The sequence below is a fragment of the Aegilops tauschii genome, chromosome 3, assembly GCF_002575655.3.
Source record: "Aegilops tauschii subsp. strangulata cultivar AL8/78 chromosome 3, Aet v6.0, whole genome shotgun sequence".
Taxonomy (NCBI): Eukaryota; Viridiplantae; Streptophyta; class Magnoliopsida; order Poales; family Poaceae; genus Aegilops; species Aegilops tauschii.
The window spans coordinates 603109754-603134099 of NC_053037.3; the positions used below are offsets into that span (position 1 = coordinate 603109754).

At 44.5% G+C, this 24346-nt stretch overlaps 2 protein-coding genes across 2 annotated transcripts; both read left to right on the plus strand.

Moving 5' to 3' along the window:
• Nucleotides 1-5727: 5727 nt before the first annotated feature.
• LOC109776115 (G-type lectin S-receptor-like serine/threonine-protein kinase At4g03230) lies at nt 5728-7422 on the plus strand. The gene is made up of 5 exons (XM_073495741.1): nt 5728-5751; nt 5849-6059; nt 6183-6369; nt 6466-6616; nt 6703-7422. Exons 1-5 carry the CDS (start codon nt 5728-5730, stop codon nt 7006-7008), a joined length of 879 nt encoding a protein of 292 aa, XP_073351842.1. The 3' UTR covers nt 7009-7422.
• Nucleotides 7423-19740: 12318 nt separating this feature from the next.
• On the plus strand, nt 19741-20730 carry LOC141020798 (coatomer subunit beta-1-like). Its single transcript, XM_073495742.1, has one exon. It carries the CDS (start codon nt 19741-19743, stop codon nt 20728-20730), a length of 990 nt encoding a protein of 329 aa, XP_073351843.1.
• Nucleotides 20731-24346: the final 3616 nt, after the last annotated feature.

Consider the following 24346-nt stretch of genomic DNA (forward strand, 5'->3'; position numbering starts at 1 on the left):
TTGCACATGTATCTGCGCTGAAACCTATGTGCTCCTCTGGAGAAGGACTTCCATACACAACAAACTTGAGCTTGTATTTCGTCCCTACCTGCCAGGTAGGAGTACTAATGAACGGTCTAGCGTTGAGTGTTCAAGTATGATCAGATTCATCGCTAGCATCAAAACTATTAAGTTCAGGGGAATTTTTGTTGTTGCTGAAAACCTTAAAATCTGTCGCAAGTGAAAGGACGAGGAGCAGAGGAGGGTACAAGCAGCATTTCTTTTTCTAATTCTTGTTCTTTCCTTGTTTAAAAGGAGATCGATATGCAGTGAACCGAAGTGGCAGCGAACTGGTGGCCTTTCTTGATGCAGCTCCGATGTCGATCTACGCTTTCACCTGCCCTACATCAGCGTGGCTTCGACTCTCCCGCCTGGCAGGCACATCGGTTCTCATCGCCGCCTTACTAATATACAACCTTCCGTAGCTATAGTACAAAATTGTGGAGAAACCAGGAACGAGTAGCAAACAATCATTTCTTCGTCTTCTACATAACAATGGCTAGCTCGTCATCTGGGGCTTGAAAGGCAGAGCAGAAGTTCTCCTAGGATACTTCCGCATGTTGTATGGTATACCATATATAGAAGAATAAGGTTGGAGATCGAGCAGGAAACATCTCTTTGTCTGATTTTACTGAGGGGAAGGTCGGGTACGGGAACTCCCAGTTTGTTGAGGGGAAGAGAACGAGCGAGAAGAGCAGCATGAGCATCATGACCACAGGGACGAAGAGCAGGAAGTCCGGCGGCGGCACGATCGGGCGAGTGCAGGTGGCAGCCAGAGCCAGCGCGTAGCGAAGCACTGCGGTCCGTGCGGTAACAGCGTGCAGTGCAACGAGTCCCAGGCGTATAAGCCAGGGAGCTCTTTTATTTATTTATTTTTTGAGCACAGAACGGGAGCTCATGTTCGGGATTTCCTATTTCACGCATTGTGCGTCAAATTGACGGAGGTTCGCAGAGCCGAGCGTCGGGGAAGAGCTCCGTGGGCCGGGGCCCAATTAGTGGTTACGGGCAGGTGGTTTTCACCTGGTTTTGGGAACCTTCCAGAAGGTTCGCCGAACTGGTTTTCTTTTTACCCGTCGTTTTTCGAGGCTGGTTTTCTTTTAGGTTATCTCTTTTTGGTTTTTTTCCTTTCTGTTTCATTTATTATTTTCGTTTTTATCTTTTCTTTTTCTTTCCTCTTTCTTGTTTCTTCTTTTCATTCCTTTTTTCTGTTTCTTTTTTCAAAAATCGCAAATTAAAAAATGTTCAGAATTCAAAATTGTTTCTCAAAGTTGAAAATATGTTCGGGTTTACCAAAAATGTTCATGTGTTAAAAACAATGTTCATGAGTTTGAAAAAGAATTCATGTTCAAATAAATGTTCTCAAAATTTTAAAAAATATTTGCGTTTTAAAATGTTCTTAAAGTTAAAAAATTCGAATTTTGAGAAATGTTCATGTTTTCAAAAAATGTTTGTAAATTTCAAAATCAATACACTTTTTCAAGATAATGTTCGCAATTTGAAAAAATGTTCGTCTTTCGAAGAATGTCCGCGCCTTCAAAACATTGTTCGTCTTTCTGAAAAATGTTCGCACAATCAAAACAATGTTCATCTTTCTGAAAAATGTTCGCACAATCAAAACAATGTTTGCAATTTTAAAAAATGTTCAATTTTTCTAAAAAAAATCTTCATACAAATCAAAAAATGTTCAGAGTTTTCAAAAAATGTTCGTGTCTTCAGAAAAACAATCAGTTTTTGAAACGTTTCATATATATTTTTTTAAAGTGTTCATGCTTTCAAAAAACAATTCGAAATTTGAAATATATTCGTTTTTGAAAAAAATACATTAGCTATAGTACTCCTAAATAGTCGTTTTAGTTGCCTACAGTATGTTCATACGAGTAGATAGTTCAAAAAACTGTGCATTGCCTTTTTTTAGGGGTAACCCCAATTTTATTCATGAAAAACCACTAAAAATTGGGATACAATTCGGATCATGGGGATGGCCTAACCAAAGGTGGCCTAACTGTGCGCTGCCTGTTTGTCAACAAAGTATGTTGTGGTATGTTTGCCATCGACGCGCACACTTGAACTGGAGGTCCAGGGGTCGATTGTGCAATGCGGCGATTTTGCTTTTTGTATTTTTTATTCCGCGATACAGTGCAGTACTAGGCCGGCCCTGGTCAGACTCCCCCAGTGCGTTTCCTCCACAGTATGTTGCAGAACGCGACACATAGGAGGTCCCCTCATGGTCGGCGCCCTCAGCGCCAATTAGGTTTTTTTTTTAAACTGCAGCGCCGCTTAGGTAAGTTGGTGCTCGAAGGCGATCACTACTGGGCCGGCCCAGCATCACTACTGTACAATGAGAAAAAAAATAATCGACGACCCCTAAAAAAATTATTTTGCAAGATGTGGGGATCGATCTCACAAGCCATCGTCAACTGAATTAGCGCAATAACAATGCACCTCGAAGACTTTCATGATTTAATTTTGAAAAGGAGCGATATTTGACACTTGTTGTCAGTCCAATTATAAATTATTTGAAAAATCTAAAAAATAATTCGCAAATTTTAGAAAAGTTCATCGATTTTAAAAATATGTTTCCAAATTTGCAAAAATTATAAATTTTGACAATGATCAATAATTTGAAAAAAGTTTACTGGATTTTGAAAAAAAGTTCACATATTTGAAAACAGTTCATCGATCTAATAAAAAAAGTTAACAAATTCGAAAAAAGATCATCAAATTTTGACGCTTCCTATCCGATGGCATCACACCTTGCCATATACGCGCAAGTCAACTTCATCGTATATGAACTAGCCGGAACTCCTTGATCATAAACGCAAACACAAGGGGCAATTTTCTTTTTCTCCGTCCGTTCTCGCTCTCAATTTTCCTCTGCAAGCGACGCATCTCAACTGCATTAGAAAAATCACACACCTGAGCTCAGGTGCGCACCTTGACGACGACTGCTTCTCGCCCTCCTCCTCTAGGTGGTTCCGCCGAACGACAATCACCCATCGCCTCGCTAGCGACAGAACCTTATCGCCTTCTCGTCTCGCTTTGTCGAACGAATATCGCCTGATCCTCCGCGTTGTCACTCAAACGACTGTATCCCCTATGCTCCTCGTCGTTATACCACGCAGCAACTCTATCGTCCGCTCGAGGCGCTAGTAGGGGTCGCCACCCGGGGCAAACGCAGCTTCACCTCGACCTTGCTCTGATATCAATTGTTAGAAATCCGACCTCAGGATCGATCATCACATCAAATACGACGAACATACGCGCACAAAAACTGATAGCCAAGGGCCCTGGTCTACCCTTATTTCTTCTTTATTTCTTTTCTCCTTTTCTCCACGGTACAATCAGCTCACGCAGCCAGGGCTGCTTATATATATGCTCGGCCAGACCGGCTGCTAACCTAAACCTGCCTGTGTATGACTCCTAATACTACTTGGATGGTTAGAGGGACTGTAGATCCCCAGCCCATCAGGGTTCAAATCCTGGTACTCGCATTTATTTCTGGATTTATTTCAGGATTTCCGGCGATGCGCATTCAGTGGGAGGAGACGTTCCCCTCGACGACGAGTTGCCTACGGTGACTTCGTAAATTTCAAGATGATATGCCCGCTCAGTCTTTCAAAGGTGCTCATAGGGGTAAGGTGTGCGTGTGTGCGTTTATAGGGTGAGTGTATGCGCGTGTATATGAGTGCTTCCGTCTGTACTGTGTTAAAAAAACAATACGCAATGAATTATGGTATGATGTGCCTAATGTTTGGAATTAGCATACCATTATGGTAATTTTAATACTGGAGCAGAATCAAAGTACATTTTCATACCACTTCATGTACTAGTTCAAGTATCATTCCCAGCACGAATGGAACATATGCATCAAAATATATGAAGGATAAGTTGGTACAGCCTGAACCTAAGATTAGTACAAATGCTAGGTGTCTCCCGCACACAACTAATACAAGTACTAGGTGCTTTCAACCCCTTTCCTATAAAATGCAGCAGCAACATCAACACACCCAGACAACAGACTTTAATTTGGAATCCTAACCCCACCTCACCCACACTCTCAGCCCCATACGCGCCCAAATCGGGGAAAACCATGAGCCGGGGGCACCGAAACAACTCCGCTAATAGCACACTATAGCTTATAGAGAATTGTCTCACTAAATAAATTAGTATACAATGTCTCGCTAATACCATGCTAGTAGCATAATTTAAGAGCGGCGCTATTTTGTATAGTGTGCTATTTTTTTTCCTTGATATCCACAACAAAATTTAGGGTTGCCAAAGTTAGGGATTGAAACAACCTCATCAAAAATGGTGGAACCACGGCTTGAAGGACACACTGTGGTGGATCTAAACATCACAACCTTGGGCAAGAAATCCCTTTGCTTCATGGCGAACTTGTTCCCCCAATTTTCCTCCCCTTCACTTTCTCTCTTGGTTTTATCTTCTTATCCAAAGGAACACTGGAGTTTTTTTTTGTTGCGAGAAGTTTTCAATCTATTCATCTTTAATCATGGCAGTACAACGAACACCGGAAATAATAAAAACTACATCCAGATCCATAGACCACATAGAGATGGTTACAAGCACTGAAGCGAGCCAAAGGCGTGCCGCCGTCATCACCCCTCCCTCGCTGGAGCCGGGCAAAACTTGCTGTAATAGACAGTCAGAAAGTCGCTGTTCTAAGGCTCCATAGGACAAGCACACTAGAACAAGCAGCCGCCGCCGATGATGAGAAGCGCAGATCGGAAGGATCCTACCTGAAGACACACGAATATAGACGAACAAAGACCAGATCCACCAAAGAAAACCACCAACCGAATCTTGCGAGATTTGCCGGAGACACACCCCCACACACCCTCTGACAATGCTAGATACACCACCAGGACGGGGGCTTGGCGGGGAGAACCTTATTCAATATTCAGGGAGCCGCCACTGTCTCGCCCTGAGCAGGACACAAACCCTAAAAAAACTCACATAGACATCTAAAAATGAAGCCCTCCCGCCGGTAAGGGTCGGGATCCACTGCGCCCCCATGGCCCTAAGGCAAAATAAGACGAGATAGATCAACGGCGCCGCTGACGGGAGGTAGAAATCCTAGCCAACTTTTCCCAAGGAGAAGGCGCAAGGAACTTTCACAATGGAATAGTGGAGTCTAACCTGGAATTTTCATCACTTATCTTGGTGGTTGCTGGATGGGAAGCTAAAACATCCCCCTCACCTCATGTGTAGTCAAAAACACTCATATGTCATAATCGTAATGGGTGGTGAGCTCTTACACATGTTTGCTCGACAAAAAAGGGCACCAAGTGTTACCTCCTCACATCCCATTGAAGGAGGATATCCTACAGTTTGTTCTTAAGTTACCTTGGAAAATAATTTATGTAAGTTCCACTACACTACAATGGCAGATATCAGATCATTATTGGTGCTAGCAATCTAGGGAGAAAGGGCAAAGTTGCATGCTTCTATTGTATTATTGGTGCTCCAAATTGAAAAAATGCATATGGTTGCTTGATACATATATGTGTAGCCTAAACCCAATATTTATAAATGTACCTCAACCAAATGTGTTAGCATACTAACCGCATATGTAGCCTTAAACTATAAGTACAAATTTAAGAAAATTATCTGAAACTTATTTATTGTTACCTATTCGACAACGGACTAAAAGTTGTAAGGAATAGAAGTATGGAAGTGAAATGTAATATGAAGGTCCCAAAAGTCCCTTTCCCATGGATGACATGTAATCCTTGTTCTATCATATCAGTAAAAAAAGATAGTGTCACTAATTTTGTTTCCATACTTCCAGGGTCAGTTACAAGATGGAGAGGAAATTGCAGCTAAAAGACTCGCCAGATATTCAGGACAGGGTTTCACAGAATTCAAAAATGAAGTTGAACTTATTGCGAAATTACAACACAATAATCTGGTCAAGCTCTTGGGATGCTGCATTCAGGGAGAGAAAAGACTTTTGGTGTATGAATATTTGCCAAATAAGAGCTTGGACTTTTTTATCTTTGGTATGCACAAAAGTTAAACCATATTTTAGATAGTTGCTTGTCCATACTTCAAACCATGCATGTTCTCTAATGTGCAGATCAGAATAGAACAACTTTGGTTGATTGGAATAAACGACGTGAAAGGCATAGCCCAAGGTCTTTTGTATCTCCACAAGCACTCTCGGCTACGCATCAGACATAGAGACCTTATTAAGGCAAGCAACATTCTCTTGGACCAGGATATGAATCCTAAAATCTCTGATTTTGGACTAGCAAAAAATTTCAGCTCCAATGATACTCAAGGAAACACAAATAGGGTGGTGGGAACATAGTAAGCATATATCACATAATTAACACATAGTTAGTTCCTACTCATGATTGTGTGTTTTGATATAATATTTTCCTTGTGCTTCTATATCTCTTTCAGTGGTTATATGTCTCCTGAGTATGCCTATAAAGAGATTTACTCAATCAAATCAGACGTGTTCAGCTTTGGTGTGTTACTTCTCGAGATCCTTAGTGGAAAAAGGAATTCTGGTTTCCACAAGTCTGAAGATTTTATCAACCTCCTTGGATATGTGAGCGCTTTCTGAACTCTAGGACAAAACTTATATAATTTTGGAGACTTAATTTGGCATGCATGTGATGAAAAATAATTCTGCAGTCGTGGCAGCTCTGGGAATGTGGAAGATATCTTGAGCTTCTAGAAGCATCAATTGTGGAAATTCATCCAGCAGAGGCGAGAAGGTTCATTCACATTGTACTGATGTGCGTACAAGAGAATGCAGATGATCGACTAACCACGTCAAATGCCGTTGCAATGTTAAACAACGAGAATGTTATTCTTCCAGATCCTAATCATCCAGCATACTTCAGTCTAAGAGTACCTAATATACATGAATCGGCCACTGCTGTTGTGCCATGTAGTAATAATGATGTAACCATTACTGAGCAGCCAGATGGAAGATAATTGGTCACTTTGTTTCCATTTTTGTGGCTGTAAGCGATTTCTCACCAAGAAAAGATTAATGATCGTGTGTTCGTAGGAACCAGTGGATCACACAAGAAAACTCCAAGGGAACAAACACAAAGACATAATATGTCCTTTTATCAATTAATTTTCCTAATATATCGTGAACATATCTTGGAGTACAGGTAGTGATAGCTTACACAAAAAACATTTATATATTCCATTGTTGCATGCGAAAGAAAAAAAAAGAGAGGAACAAATAAACAAGGACAGTATTATGAAACTGTTCCACATCATTTGAATAATAGCAAACCAAGAAAAGTATCATAGAGCTAGTAATCAGCCTGTCCAACCACATGCTTATGAAAAAAGAGACCACCCAACACAAACCCATATAGGAAACATCTGCATATAACTCAGCAGTCCATGCAATGCTTGTCCTTTATTAAACATCTGCATATAACTCAGCAGTCCATTGTTGCATATAACTCAGCAGTATATTGGACTTCATGGTCATCTCTTGGGTTGTGCTTGATTTCTACCAACTTAAGGCTGGAGATTGTGCAACCCATCTTAAAAATGTTCGAAGCAGCAGCACCATATTGAAACTCTTGGCACTGCACAAATGAGCAAAGCAAATAGTTTAGGACCTAAGACATACAGTATATATTGAGGTAGAAAATTTTACCAATTGAAATTAAAAGTATGTACGTACCCCACAGTTGTTGATAGTAAGCTTCTCAAGGGCAGGCGTATTTTGCAAGAAGGACCACAACGTCTGAATGTTGTCACCTATCTCACACTTGTCAAGGACCAAGGTTTTTAGATTGGCGAGTTGTGGTAATTTGTTATGCTTCTCATCAAGTATTGCCTGCAACATAGGACGGGGGAGCAAATCATCATCACTTGTCCGCGCCGTAGTTCGATAAAACCCCGCTGGAAATCGAGTACCCGGTGATGGAAGATCTGGAATATGTTGCTCTGCTACTGCCTATATATATTGTAAGTGACAAGAAGATGGTTAATTTATAATCTAATAAACTGAGAGAATAAATGCGTGTTCGCTAATTGAAACGAAGTGCGCACCATATCTCCGAAGCCTGACAGCTCCAAGTGACTGACATTGGATAGAGATCGGAGAAGTTTGCATAAAGCTATTAGCAAATCCTTGTCATCTTGATGATAGTAGCAACTCCCATGTACCTGCCCAACTTTAGGCTTGTCCAGGAAGTGGATGGATGCTTGGACAGGAGAAGCTGCCTCACACACGGCGCCATGTCGACGACAGCGCGCAGGTCTGCACGAGCTGGCGGGCCTTGAGGCGCGACATGATGTCGTGGAGGAGGCACTCCGGCAGCTCGCTCAGCCGGTCGACATCCTCGGAACGCCGTCGCTTGGCCATGGATGCAGATGCTGGGGAATCCGGTCCGCTCTCACGTTGCAGGGCCCTTCCGACGCCGAAATTTGTTTAGATCCGATTCCTCCGGGACCCTAATAGCTTTCGTCGGTCGGGACACACGTATACCGTGGTCCGTGGACCGGAAAGATGATCAAAGTGGGCCGTTTACAGCTCTCGCATGAACAGCTCCGTTACGAAAAATAATCAGATACGGTCGCGTTCGAGATCAAATTGGAAATCCATTGTGTTTGTGGCGTCCATATATTTTTGGCCCGTTCGCTTAGAAAAGGAAATAAACTAGCCTATAGCCTATACAAAACCTGCGACCGATCGAGAGAATCTATCCAGGGCAACGAACCCATCGTACGTCATCTCCAACCCATCCACCTGATCATCGATCGTTCTCCACACATGGTCCAGCCGATGCGTATGCCGCCGCCGCCCTACGAGTACGACGACTACGACCCCACGAGGGGCACGATCTCCTGCTTCACGGACCACGGCCTCGCCGATGACCCCATCTCGGCCGCCACGCTCGAGGCCCTCCGCGTCATCCTCGTCGGCCACTACGACGAAGCGTTCCGGCGGCTGCCCGTCGAGGACATGCCGGACGGTCTAGACCTGGCCCAGCTCGCCGACCGCGGCGGCTTCTGCCTCGGCCTCCTTGACCCCGTTACCAACATCGTCCTCAACACCATCTCCCTCCTCCCACACGGATTCGAGTTCGACGCAAACCCTAGCCCGCCGCCATCCGGAACAGGACGCAGGATCAGGATGCCCTCGGACCCCCGAAACGCGAGTGCATGGCACGGCGTCGCGTGCAGGTCCATTGGGTGCCTCCTCGAGTTCATGCGGGCCTACTTCGGACTGCTCAGCGAGGAGCAAGCCGGGCGGTACCTCGTCTGGGCGCGTGCCGACATCGCCATGGCGGTTCTGCTCGTCGAGCACGAGCTCTACGTCGCCCGGCCTTCGCCGCCGGACCCTCGCTCCGGGAGGACGCGGCAGTCTCTCAGGCTCGCGGCTATGCACGTGCAACACCCTTCACCGGACAGCCTCGTGTCGCTCGCGACGGCGTGGCTTCCACCGCAGAAGATCGAGATACTTGCCCCCATCCTACGACACGACGGCGGTCGGAATAGGCTGGCTGTCCAAGACGTAAGGAACATCCTCCACGTGCTGCGCCACCAAGAAGACATCTCCGCCACGGCTACATTGCAGTCACCGCCGCCGCTTGAAGAAGGCACTACGAGCTGCATCTACCTTGGAGATGGCCGGATCGCGTACACCACCATTGTCCAGCGAGCCGGCGACCACATCGCATCTCTACGGCGTCCTCAAGACACGCAGTCCATGCTAATCTCTTACTCCATGGCACCATCATCGGCGGCACACACGACGGCGGGTCCGCGCGACTCCCCTTGCGCGTACTTTGGGTCTCTCGACGTGGACAACACCCGACAATGCCCGTACGTAAGGTCTCTGGAGATGTCCCTCCTGGGCACTATCCATGGATTCTACCTCACGGCGCTCGCCATGCTGCCAAGCTACGCCGCGCGTCACCATGTACGCGGCGTCCTCCTCGCCGGACACTGCTACGGCCCCATGGACCCTGTCTCCAACATCATCCTCAGCACCGTCTGGTATGACGCGAACTTCCCACTCCCCGTGGCTGATCGTGGGATGCAGGCGCGCGACATCCTTGACACCCTCACCATGCTCAGGGTGGTCACTAGCTCCCTGCACGGCCTCATAGCTCTCCTGCACGCCAACTCCGGCAAGCATCTGTCGTTGCACGAGATCTTGAAGTACCTCTGCTACAGGAAGTGCGACTTGGCCACCATGTTACAGCCACATCTACACCGGAGCTCTCCCAACCCTTTTGCCAGCGCCGCCGCTGCTGCTCGTCACCCGCAAGCGTCCGCTTGGGCAACATTTCTTTCATCATTGGCGCCGACAAAGCTAGACCAGATACGGTCCTTGATGATTAGTGCCACTGCCAACAACACCGTGCTTTCTTACGAGTCTTTGACACAGATATACAACATCCTCAGAGAGGAAACCCGGACGGCGATGATTCTGCCGGCTCCCAGACTCTGTCGGACGGCGGTGAGCATTCTCACAAGAAAGAGGGAGGCCTATGCTCACCAGCAGAGCTTCATTCGCGGTAGGATTGAACAGCTACTGCTGGAATACGCGCGTCGCCATCCTTCAGAAACAAAATATGATCTGGATTTTATATGCGGTGTAGCCGTAGCAGTAACCGGTCACCAGGATCAATGCTACCACGTCAATTTCATGGCAGCTACCAAATCGACATCCAAGAACACACTTTTCTTTGCCGAGTTTTGGTGGGCATATCAAGATCAGTCAAAGCCTTCCCTATGCTGCCCTCTGCCCCAACCGTATACCATGGGTAAGTACTAAATAAGTAGACTTTTCAACCTTAATATGTTGAGTTCTCAAGTATATTTAATGAGTGCAAACTTCTCAAAATAAATGTGCATCCATTTGGTGCAAATTTGGTTCTGCCAACAGGTCGTTGCTACTACGGCCAGGAGTCCGCTCGTAAGCTCGCCTATCCGGATGACTCCATCGACTATTTGTCACTCGACATTACTCCTGGCGGACTAGATGACACGGAAGGCATACTAGACACGGACTTTTTGTATTTCGACTCCGAGAGGGACGTCGAACTTGCCAAGGTCTTGCAGAGGATGGGCAAGAAAGAAGAGGTCCTCCAAAGGTCCTCTACTGGAAGGCGTGCTGAATGGACCGCCGGTGTTCCTCTGTGTTAGGTTTATTCATGCTTTGAATTATAATGTAGAAATGTTTGAAGAAAGCTGGATACGGTAGTTAACGAGAATAGTTGGGTGTGGATTAGTGTAAACCTTGAACTTTTTAATTGCTAGCTCAAAGTGATCAACCATTTGCCATCTGCCTCCTCCGCGGCGATGGTAAAGGGTAAACCACCACCATACGTAAAACCTTGAAAACAAGGCAGGCCCATACTTTCCCGGAAAAAAAGAGGAAGTACTGGCGTGAACTCCCGTGATTGATGTGTGATTGATTAGGCGATTAGCTTTTCCACACAAAAATAATAGTCGATTAGGGCTGCGATGCTGCCTTCCTGCAATTACTCGCTCAAATTGAGATTAGATTAGGGGCAACGCAGGCGCCGCAACCCCACGATCCTACACTTACCAAATTTCCAGCCAACTATGGGTGGTTTGTTGGGACAAACTCCGGACCAGCTCTCTCTCTCTCTCTCACTCGCACAGGTGAAGGTGAAAGAAGAAACACACTGTTTTTTCGGCGCACGAACGCCACGACGCATCAACGGCGATTTCTATCGTGTGCACATACCCGGGCAACACACCGGCTCTTACATGGAAGACTAGACGCCCTGGAGACTAACTCCAGCCACTAAACGAGCTAACTACATGCACGCCGACGCACTGAACGGCCACACGACCCATATCGTGCGTGCAGCTGTTTGTTGCCGGCTCCCGCGGACGGCTCGACCAAGACCAACCGGCCGTGATCAAGATTCACTAAACAATCTACTAATCTCTTTCAACTTTTACATTATGCCCCTAAAAAATATACAATTGATGTAATTCTGTAATTATGTGATATTTGATTTTTTTTGCGAGAAAACTTCCAATCTATTTATCTTTAATCATGGCAGTACAACGAACATCAGAAATAATAAGAATTTCATCTCCGCAGACCACCTAGCGACGACTACAAGCACTGAAGCGAGCCAAAGACGCGTCGCCATCATCGCCCCTTCCTCGCCGGAGTCGGGCACAACTTGTTGTAGTAGGCAGTTGGGAAGTCGTCGTGCTAAGGCCAGCGCACCAGAACAGCAACCACCGCCGATGAAGAATAACGTAGATCGAAAGGATCCACCCCAAAGACACACCAACATAGGCGAACAATAACCAGATCCGACCAAATCCACCAAGGATAGATCCACCGGAGACACACCTCCACATGCCCACCAATGATGCTAGACGCACCATCGGAACGAGGGCTAGACGGGAAGACCTTTATTTCAACTTCAGGGAGCCGCCGCCGTCTCGCCTTCCTGAATAGAACACAAACCCTAACAAAAAATCAAAAGAACGACTAATAACGAAGCCCTCCCGCTGGCCCTTGTCAAGATCCACCACGCCCCCATGGCCCTAGGGCCACCGGAGGCGAGGCAGACCTGTAGCGGCACCAGTGAGAGGCACGAGCCCTAGCTTCTTTTTAGGAGGAGGAGGCGGCGGCTGCGTTATGGGCAGGGCTTCTCACGATGTCTTCGTGTCTTCCCGCTGCTGTATGTGATATTTGATGTTTATTCCAACACTTGCAGTTATGAATAGATAAGTGTCGCTAAACACTATAAAGATCAACCCGAATTTTACGCTCTATATGAATATTTGAATAGATGTTTTGTAGTTCGAAGATAGTCTATTTGCTCGAGCATTATAGGATAAGCTATATTGAAAAGGCATTAGCAGCAAAGTTATCTTCTGATTATAAATTATTAATATTTTGAATCTTTCAGCAATTGTAGAAAAATCTAGACTAATACAAACGTAACTACGTTGTTATAGCCTCGAAGCATAGAATTATTATAACATTACGATAGTTTTCACATAGCATGATTTTTCATGGACTTAGCCCCCTTATACCCAAATCGTAGCTCCGCCACCACTCACCCTTGCACTATGCTCAAGATCTGCACGTTGCATCATACATGATGGAGGAGCTATGTTGTGCACTCAATAATGTCGAATCCCGATCCTTCTATTTTTCTGAGAGTAGGAAGGTTTGTTCGCTCCATCGTCAGACTGAGAACATCTAACCCTTGCAAAACAACATGAAATTTAATATTAGAACCAGCATGAAAATTTTTGTAACACCTTGCCAAACACTCTCTCAAAACAATTTTCATGTGTAGTGTACCAAAGCATTGCATAGCAATGAAATGAAGTAGTTATCTCTCTTTGGTATCGTCGTTGATTGAATAATAAAGTGTTTTTTGAGTTTCATGAAGCATCTTAAAACTATTTGCTTTAGAAAGTTTAACTACCTAATAAATCAACAGTTTCGAGATCAATTTGCCGGTGAAATAAAATATCTCATCATAAAACAAAGCTCTAGCTGGAAAACTTGAACCCTATCACTAGCCCAATATGTACAATGTCACCGAAATAAACTCTTGTCTACAAGACATATTTGAATTTAGGAAGAGAGGACCAACATGTAGGGCTACCCCTGTATCTATGCCCTTTCAGTGGAACTAGTGGACAAACACATTCAATGAACAAAAGGATATCAATGCACGATATAAATAAAACATCCAACTTGCGATGCAATGGAATCAAAGTATCAAGTATCCCCCAAGAAGTGGCACAACTGTAATTTTCACAGAACTGTAAAACATCCATAATAATATATCGACACAAACATCTATATCTATACCAATATAAAAAGACCCAAAAGGGCAGATCCAATTAATCTCGTCCATCAAATCATGTCAATCCAACGAACTAGACTGCTTCAATATCGAGCGCTCAACACGTTTAGCGTGCAATTAATTTCACGCAAAATATAGTGCTAATCACATAATAACACGTAAATAATATCATGCTTAATATCCGCATGCACTTAATATACTTCCAAATGCACGTACACATTGACTAGTAATCATGAAATAACCCTAAAGTATTGGATCAACACCAGCATTTACAAGCACAAGCACAATGAACATCCATCATAACACTGAATGACATAGCGGACTTTCCACAACGGTGGTTGCCGGATATATCAACAAATGTCTAGACTGAATGTTGAATGACATAGCGGACATTCCACAGCATGAGTTACCGGAAAAGTCAGCCAATGTCTGAACTGAACATAGAATGACAGAGCGGACCTTTCACGATTGGCGTTAACGGAAAAGTCGACACATGCGCAACCGAAACCTATATACTCAAATAATGGAAGTATAAGTTTAGAAAACTCAAAACACACGAGTACAAAAAATACAGAAAACCGAACAGCAACCAGAACACAAGGATCGAATAACGCCAAGAATGACGAAGCACAGAAATAAATCCAACAATGACGAACCATTGAACAAGGTCGTGATGCACTTGCCTTAACCTCAACGAGAACCGAGTCCCACCTTGGAACCAGCACTTTCAAAAATTGTGGAGTAAAACTACACTTAGGAACTAATCCACACTGATTACAACTCTACTTCATTAGTACCCGGATATTTCCCCCAAGAAATGCCTAAATAACTAGTTCTCAGTTTAGCTTACATCTAATTAATATGGGCTAGATCCATCAATACTACTGAATAACACCAGTAGTATTTTCTATCAACAGGGTAAAATCAAAAGACAAACAAAACAAATACTAAAACTCTACAGGCAATGAGGCAAAATCAAAAGCGTGTGTTTTCTTCACGATGCAGCCCATCCATTCTGGGACTGTTGGTGGAGGCTCGATTCATCGATTACTTTCCAGCAGAGATGCAAGAAAGGGACGAGTGTACCATGCGTCAATCGATCCTTGCTGGTCGGTGCCTTTTGCCGAGGAAGACAACACGTACGCCTCCCTGATTAGATCGACCATGTCCAGTTGCATTAGTACGATATTACGAGCAGCAAACAGATCCCGGTGATCACGCATGGTATACGTACACAAGTCGGGGGCTGCACACAAGGAACACATGCATACAATACAATCGAATCTCGCTAGAACACAGGATGGAAGAACAACGGTGGCAACACCGCATGATCGTGGCCGGATGAGCGAACACACAAGGAGTACATGGCAGACTGTCGTATGGACGGATGGCATCGATGACCGCGGCGGCAAGGATGAGGCCAGACCGTGGTAGTCACGGCGAGGGGTTCTATAAATTACCAATAAAAAATTGACAAAATTACCCATTTAATTCAACAGCTGAGATTATTTAATACTACTGGGTCCTAGGAGGAGTATGATGTACCGTAAAACATCTCCATCGATTTACAGAGAATTCTTTACAAGTTTAGTTAAGGTGACAAGGACGAAAACTGGCTCTAACTTGGTTGCACATATATAAACAGATTTCTGGCAGCCTCGCTATTACTGAACAGTAGCAACGTTTTGGGCTTAACTCCTAAACTAATAATCAGATTTCAGTGAAACCAGCATCAATGGAAAGATAAAAACAAGAGCTACAACTATTATTTTAGGAGTACACTGATATTCCGCATGGATTATGCCCAGAATTTGAAACAAACTTACTGCTCAAATCTACTACCTAGCAGCTACCAATCTTAATATAATTCAGCCTTATCTCAGCTACTGCCTGTGTTCATTACAGGAGAAAAGAAAAAAAAGGCTGGACAGCATCCGCAGCTTGCTGTGAACAGACTAACATATACTTCCCCCGTTCCTAAATATTAGTCTTTTCAGACATTTCAAATGGACTACAACATACGGATGTATATAGACATATTTTAGAGTGTAGATTTACTCATTTTGCTTTGTATGTAGTCATTTATTATAGAATCTCCAGAAAGTCTTATATTTGGGAACAGAGGCAGTAATATGATTAGCATGGATGGGACTTGACATTCCCAACGGTTCGTATGTCTAGAAAATCATATAGATCAACCGGCTCTTCACAATGGTTAGCCATCAATTTCAACAACTTCCAATAGTTGGTGCAGTTAGTACCAGAATCACACCAAGTAGTACGTACTAGCAAGCATCCACCGTATGCACCAGGAACAGAAGCAGAGTAAGGAAATTTGAAGTAAGAGGGGACCAAGCAGCGGTTTGAACTGTGAATACCACAGCGAGAGGCGGAGATTGGTGGCCGACAGACCCCTGATGGCGGAGGCCGCCGGGGCCGGCAGAACAGCAGCTTCAGCATTGGCAAAACAGATATAAGCCTAGCGGTGGCGGTGCGTAGGTTTGTGCTTGCGTAGCAATAGGAGGCTGGTAGGATGGGGAGTTTTATTTCTGTTTATTTCTATTAGTTGTCAACCCGTGCATCAGCACGGCTAGTGATCTACACATTTGTAAAATCATTATGTAAATCTTGTATCTAATTGAACCTTTGAATATACTTTCCCAATAGAAACTTACATATTCCTATATCAAGGTTTGGTCCAAGAAAAGGATTAGTACAATATAACTGTATGTATGCACACTTTCATCCACACATTATAATAGTACAGTATATCAAAATAAAAATGCTTTATTATGTTTGTTTAACCCAAAAGTTTCAACGTTAGGCTCATATACATTCCTGCCAAATTAATTGAAGGAGGATGCGATATCGAATAAAAAAGGACAACAACCAATATAAGTTACCACTTAATTTTGAATAATATTTCTGTTGTGATAAAAATAATATGTTTGACGACTTGGATTTTATAGTCGGACTACAATAATAAAATGAAATTGTACTGCAAAAATAGATGCAAATATTTACAATCAATGGTTTTTCTACACAAAATAACCTACTACTGAATAAGAAATTCAAGATCCGTGTTATGTTAGTTATCGCTACTATGTCACCCTATCTATGGAACTTAAGCTGATATTCAATCGAACCTTATGAAAATCGTTTCACCTTTGAGAACTATTTCATTTTTTTCAATTGAACAATTCGTTTTTGCATAAGATAAAAATACATTATTTTTTAACAAACGATTGTTTGTTAGCTCTTCTGAAGCAAAAGCATCACTAAGATTTCATTCCTACTCGACTTCATCCTAATTAACAGACGTACGGAGGATGTCCTTGAGTAGACAATAATCTGTTTGGAAAAACATACTATACGGTATTTAAGCTACCTAATGTTAGTCCCAACCATTTTCGCAAAAATAAATTAGCTTAAAACTGATGAGATATATAGTTCCTTTACACATACAAATAAAACAAACAGTTGGCTATTGGAGTTTTCTAATTTTTTTCTCAGACAGCAATATATTAGGTTTGCACTGCATCTAGTTGTATTTTTATGCTCCATGAACCGCTGGCTTGGATTTTCCATAAGATGGATGGTTAAAAGGTCAAAGCTTGGTCAACATCCCCGACTTATTTCAGAATCAAACCTTGTAAATTCTAGGTATTACAGTGTATTTATTTTTCTGGCCGTAAGTGATTTCTCACCAAGAAAAGATTGATGGCGGTGTATTGACAACCATATGGGGAACCAGTTCATCACAAAAGAAACATCGGAGACAACAAACAAGAAGAGATACTATGTCCTTTCATCAATTAATGTTCCCAATATAATGTGAAAAGTTCTTTGAGTACAAGTAGTGATAGCTTACACAAAAGTCATTCATGTATTCCGCTGTTACATGAGTGAAAAAGACAGCTGGGGAACAAAGTATCAAGGACATTATTATGAAACTGTTCCACATCATCTTAATAATACCAAACCCAAGAAAAATAAATCATACAGCTTGTAATCAGCCTGTCCAACCACATGCTTACGAAAAAAGACACCGCCCTACACAAAAGCCATATAGGAATTATCAGGCATATAGCTCAGCACTCCATGCAATGCTTGTCCTTTGTTAACCATTATTATCATGATATCCACTACATAATCTTTCTTTTGCTCATCGTGATTGCTGTTCTCTTCTATGCACTCATATTATAGTTTACTTAGATGATGAAACATGAGTATGTGACCATGTAGTTGCATGTATGCGAGACTTCTAATAACTTGTACCGCTATTTCGAGACATGTGTTCGACCATGAATGATGATGATGATATATATGAGATGAGAGACTTCTCATAACTTTTGATCATCTATGCCAACGATTAGACATTTCTGTCTCACTTCTTTTTCAATGAATATGCATGTTGTTATTGTATAAAAGATGTATCTGTTTAAATACGTAAAACGTCAAAATGCAGAAAGAAAAAAACTAAAACTTTAGCAATGGCGCGGGGTAAAGTTGACCAGCAACGCTCAATTAACAGTAGCGCTTAGTTTCCACCCACGCTGCAGATAAGTACCAGTAGCACGCTGTCAACAAGGGCTACTGGTATCATCAACTACCAGTAGCGCTAAGCCAAACAAGCACTACTGCTAAAAAAATCGTTGTAGCGCCATAGCAGTAGTGCGTGTGCCAGCGCTACTGGTAAGCTTTTTCCTAGTAGTGGACGTGGAGCATGCGAAGATAATGTTGGCGGACGAAATCTTCTTGGATGAGCATGCAAAGAAGTGGCTTGTGGAGAAGAAGAAGATCAACAACTGTAGGGAGCGGCGAGGGCGGCTACGCCAGCAGCAGCGCATGCAGCCTGGATGCAGGCGAAGCAGGCTGCTCGGATGCAGCCGGAGCAGGACACAAGGATGGCCTCAGAGCAGGCAGTATGAATGGCGTCCGGCGAGTGATCCGGCCATCCAGCGAGTGATCCGTCACGCTCGGATATTGATTTCATTTTGACATGTCAGGATTGTTGAACTATGATTTGTTTTGCTTTGTCGTGTTTGTTTCGAACTGTTGAATTGGGACGGTTCGTATCGTATGATTGATTGCATAGATTTGAAATTTTACATTTGAGATGTGTTGACGTGGGGCTGTCCGGCCGCTAGGCCATTGTTTTGACTCCCAAAATGGTAAGTATGGCCATTATTATGGCAAAAAGAAAGAAAGAAAGATGGCAAAAAAAGAAAGAAAGAAAATGGCAAGTCCAGCCTGTCGGCAGAGCTCGGCTCTAGATCTGGTGATAGCGTCCAAGGTCCGTATGAGCAGAAAAATCTGGCAGATTAATTACCTTCATCGGCGTTCAGTCGCAACACCGGCAGCGATCCGTTCTACAGTCGTGCCCTCCCCTTCCTCCTCCCAGATCCACCCCACATACCACATCCAGCGTCGCAGATACCCGGCACAGCAGACCAGATCGGGATCTGGCCCAGCTACCACTAAGGTTTTGGTTACCGGTCGAAATTTCAAGATTTTTCATGGTTACCGTGTAGTTTTGTGCCCCGCAGTAAATCCCCATACCGAGGAAAAAATACCATTTTTTTGAATTTTTTGAATTTAAACGCTCGATTTATAGTAAAGTACGTAAGATCTAATTAATACTATGAGAGTTAGTTCTGACATGTTGGTAGCAACCTAGTTTCTGTTTTGAGTAGTCTCTTGTTCGAATGTTCATTCATTCACTTATTTAAATTCAAAATTCAACTATAAAATTTGTTTGAAATATTCTCGGTATTTCTTGGTAACCGTGGTAACCACGTTTACCGGTCCCCCTCGGTAAAATTCCCTCATTTGGTTACCAAAACCTTGGCTACCACCGACCATGGGCGAGGCCTTGGAGTCGCCGTGCACCCTCCTGCTGCCTTTCTTGCACAAGAGCCGCCACTGGACGGCCGAGAAGATCAGGGCTGGCCTCGAGGGGAGCGACGTCGGCGCAAAGGTCGAAGCTCTGAAGCGCGCCATCATACTCCACCACAACGGCGACACGGCACCCCACCTCCTCATCACAGTCGTCCACTGCGTGCTCCCCTCCAAGGAAAACATCATCCAGAGGCTCCTCCTCGTCTACCTCGAGGTCGTGGACAAGCAGGACCAAGCCTCCGGCAAGGTCATCCCGGAGATGATCCTCCTCTCCCACCACCTCCGCAACAACCTCCAGCACCCCAACGAATACATCCGCGGCGTCATGCTGCGGTTCCTCTGCCGGCTCCACGAGCCTGAGCTGCTCCAGCTGATTGTGCCCGCCATCGCAATCTCAAGCACCCGCACCCTTTCGTCCGCCGACACGCGCTCTCCGCAATGTCTGTCACCATCCGCCTTTCTTGTGGCCTGCAGCTCATCCCAAACGTGGCTTACCTTGTGCAGCGCTCTCGCCATCGAGCAGGACCCGAGTGCACGGAGGAACACGTTCCTCATGCTCTGCGACTGCTCACCGGATCATGCCAATGCATACCTGCTCGGCAATGCTGCCCGCGTCGGCGAGTGGCCTGTCTCCCTCCAGATGGCCGCCCTCGATTTCGTGCGCGAAGTCTACTCTCCTCGCTTCAGAACCAAGTATATTGAGATCATCATGTCCCTCATCTCCACTGGCACCACCGATGCTGCTGTAGTATATGAGTACCCATATAGGAATCATCTGGCATATAGCTCGGCAGTCGATGCAATGCTTGTCCTTATGGTCATCTCTTGGGTTGTGCTTGATTTCTACAAACCTAAGGTTGGCGATTGTGCAACCCATCTCATAAATGTTAGAAGCAGCAGCACCATATGGCAACTCTTGGCACTGCACAAATTAGCAAAGAAAATTATTTAGGACCTAGGACATATATACGAAGATAGAAAAAATAACCAATTGAGGTCAAAAGTTTGTTCCCCACAGTTGTTGAGAGTAAGCTCCTCAAGGGCAGGCGTGTTGTGCAAAAAGGACCACAAGGTCTGAATGTTGTCACCTATCTCACAATTGTCAAGGACCAAGTTTTTTTTCAAAACGAGGCAAAAGATTTGCCATTTTCATTGAATAAGGAGAAGAGTTTGTTACATCACAGCCCTGCAAAAAGCAGGAAAGGGGCAAAGGTCTACTCTCACGGCATCAAATTACGCAAATGCCTGGCTCCTGCCAGAGCCCAGATAGATGCCTCCTTCTTAATAGTTTGCACGATCACTGCCACCGGTGCCGCCTTGGTCCTGAACACGCGTGCATTTCGCTCCTTCCAAATCTCCCAGCTAACAAGATGGAGGAAGGAGGCCAAGGCTTTCCGCGGTTGCGTGTTGTTGGTGAGGACCTCCTCCCACCAAGATCTCACAGTGGCATGGTTCATCCAAAGTGCGGTGACAACATCAAGGTGCAGCCATGCAAGAACCTCCTTCCAAACTCACATGGAAAAGTGACACTTGAACAGGAGGTGTGCCGCGGACTCTTGTACTTGGTTACAAAGTGGGCAACGGTCGTAGTTTGGCAACCCACGACGTTGGAGTCGGTCCGCCGTCCATATCCTATTTTGCGTTACCAACCATGCAAAAATTTGCATTTTGGGGGGCGCAAGCCTTCCAGACAATAGTTTGTAAGTTGTATTGAACAAGGCCAGCGAATTGCGCCAAGTAGGCCGTCTTGGCGGAGTAGTACCCATCATTGGAGAGCTTCCATAGGATGGTGTAGACACCAGGCTGTAGGTTGACTGGCAATAGCTTGCTCCAAAGAGCGAAAAATTGTTCAGGATGATCCAGAGATAGTCCCGCGCTTATATCAATCAAACTGACCCAGTTATCATCTCTATGGTCGAGGCAACAGTGATACACTTCTTACTCGATAGCTCAAAAAGTTTTAGGCCGATGTCTTTGGGACGGACGCCATCCAACCAAGATGACTCAGAATTTGGCCTTTGTGCCATCCCCAAGAGTGACCTTGGTGGCGGCTGCAAAAATGTTGCTATCTTCCTTGCCACAAGGGATCTCTGTGCCGCACCAAGCCCTTGGCGGGTCATCCCACTCCAACCAAAGCCATCTAAGATGGAGCGTGGTGGTGAACTTTTTCAGATTGAGAACTCCCAGGCCCCCAAATTGCTTGGGTGTGGAAACTTGCTCCCAGTTAGCCCCCAATTTGAGTATATAGCAAAAGACTACCACATTACTGGCGTTGACCACAAAAAACAACCATTTTTTTAATTTTTCAAAATGCTACCACAAAATTGATTCGCTATTCCAAAAAACCCAAATGACGATGTGATTTAGAATTAATCTAATTTATGACTGGTCGAGCCCGCTCCTAAACAAAGCGTTTGTTGACCGTTTGTTTGACCGTTAAGTTACATGTGGATCCCACATGTAAGTGTGCTCTGTCCCTTCCTTATCTATCTTCTCTCCCTCTTCTTCCCTGCTCTCTCTCACTACCAGGGCCGGCCACCACGACGCCCGGCTCAGCCACGGTTGGGGCACAGCCACTGCCGCCGACGCTGGCCACCACGACGACCGGCGCAGCCACGGCCACCGCCGCCGGGGACGGCGAAGCCACGGTTGAGGCTCAACCACTATCGGGGCCGGCCACCGCCACGCCTGGCGCATCCACTGCTCACGGTCGCCGGGGTCGGCCACCACCACGTCCGGCGCAGCCACGGCCGCCGCCGCCGGGGCCGGCCACCACGACGCCCGACCGCTGGCTCCGGCGACTGGCTCGCCGGCGAGGACCCGATTGCTTTTTGTTTTCATTTTTTTCAAGGACCCGATTGCTTTTTTACATTTGTTCAGGGACCCGATTGTATTTCAAAAAATATTTGGGCCCACCTGTCATAACCTGTCAATAGTCAACCTAACGGTTAACCTGACGAGTGGACCCAAGCTGTCATAATAACATTTAAAGTTAATTAACATAGTCATCAGTGCAACATGGTAGTTTTTTGGAACAGCAAATTAATTTTGTGGTAACATTTTGAAAAAAATAAGAAAAGTGGTAGTTTCTTATGATCAACGCCTGTAATGTTGGAATAAGCCACGGCGTGCACTAGTAGAAAAAGGGGCTTTTGGCCCGGTTGGTAAGGCCTTTAGTCCCGGTTGCCTCTCCCCTTTAGTCCCGGTTCTTACACGAACCGGGACTAAAGGCCGCGGCCACGTGGAGCTCCACCTTTAGTCCCGGCTGGTAAAGGAAATTTTATGATTTTATGATTTTTTTTTTTTGATTTTCAAATTTTTGAATTTTTTTAACCTCTAATCTCTAATCACCACCCCTCATCACTGCTCAATTTATCCTCTAATCTCTAATCACCCCTCATCATTCCAAATCATCTAACTTCCCGGACGGTCATCCATCCTCTCACTACTCCAGCCTGAGCACGCTTAACTTCCGGGTTCTGTTCTCCCTCGTTTCCAAGTCTGCACATGTTGTTTTCCTGACAATAGTAAGTTGTCAATTCTATTAACCCTCAGGAATTTAGCTTGAGCATGAAGTGACACATTTCACTGTTTGAGTTTGAAACTATAGTTTAAAAAAATAATAATTATTTAGTAACACTAATATTTCTTGAATAATTAGTTTGACCACTGTTTGACCACTGTTTGACTAGATTTGACCAAAATTCAAAAAAACTGAAATAATTATTTAGTAACACTAATATTCTAGAATAATTAGTTTGACCACAGTTTGACCAGATTTGACCACATTTTTTCCCAAAAAAAATTTGAAACTATATTTTTTTCTGTTACTAGTGGCGCACCTAGCAAATGGTGCGCCACTAGTAAGTTTGAATTTTTTTCGATTTTTTCCCACTGTAGATCTTAAAAGCCTCGTAACTTTTTTTCTGTTAGGTTTTTGAGGATTTTGAAAATGTTTAACGGGGTTCCCCCGGTTAAATTCGGATGTAACTATTCGAGTAGATGATTTTTCTTATAAAAAACTTTTTAATCCGAGTTCGTATGCAAAAGTTATGCCAATTTACAAATTCTAGAGAGATTTTGCAAATAAAGTCGAAATTCATATTTGTAAATTTTCCCAACAACTAGACCACATATCACATGGGAAACTTATTTTATTTTATTTTTTTGACATTTCCATCATTTTCTTTTGTTTTTTCTAAAACTGAAAAGGCGGTCGGGGGCGGGGGGGGGGGGGGGGGGGTGGTGGTGGTGGTAGAGTTTGAAAATGGGACCTTTAGTACCGGTTCGTGCCATGAACCGGTACTAATGCCTCAAAGCCCATTAGTACGACCTTTAGTCCCGGTTGGTGCCACCAACCGGTACTAATGGGCATCGCACCCTTTAGTCCCGGTTCGTGGCACCAACCGGGACTAAAGGGCCCAGGTGAACCGGGACTAATGCCTTAGCCGCACGAACCGGGACCAATGCTCACATTAGTCCCGGTTCGTGACTGAACCGGGACTAATGTGCATACTGCCCTGTGACCAAAGCCCTGTTTTCTACTAGTGGTGTGTGGTCGGGCTCGT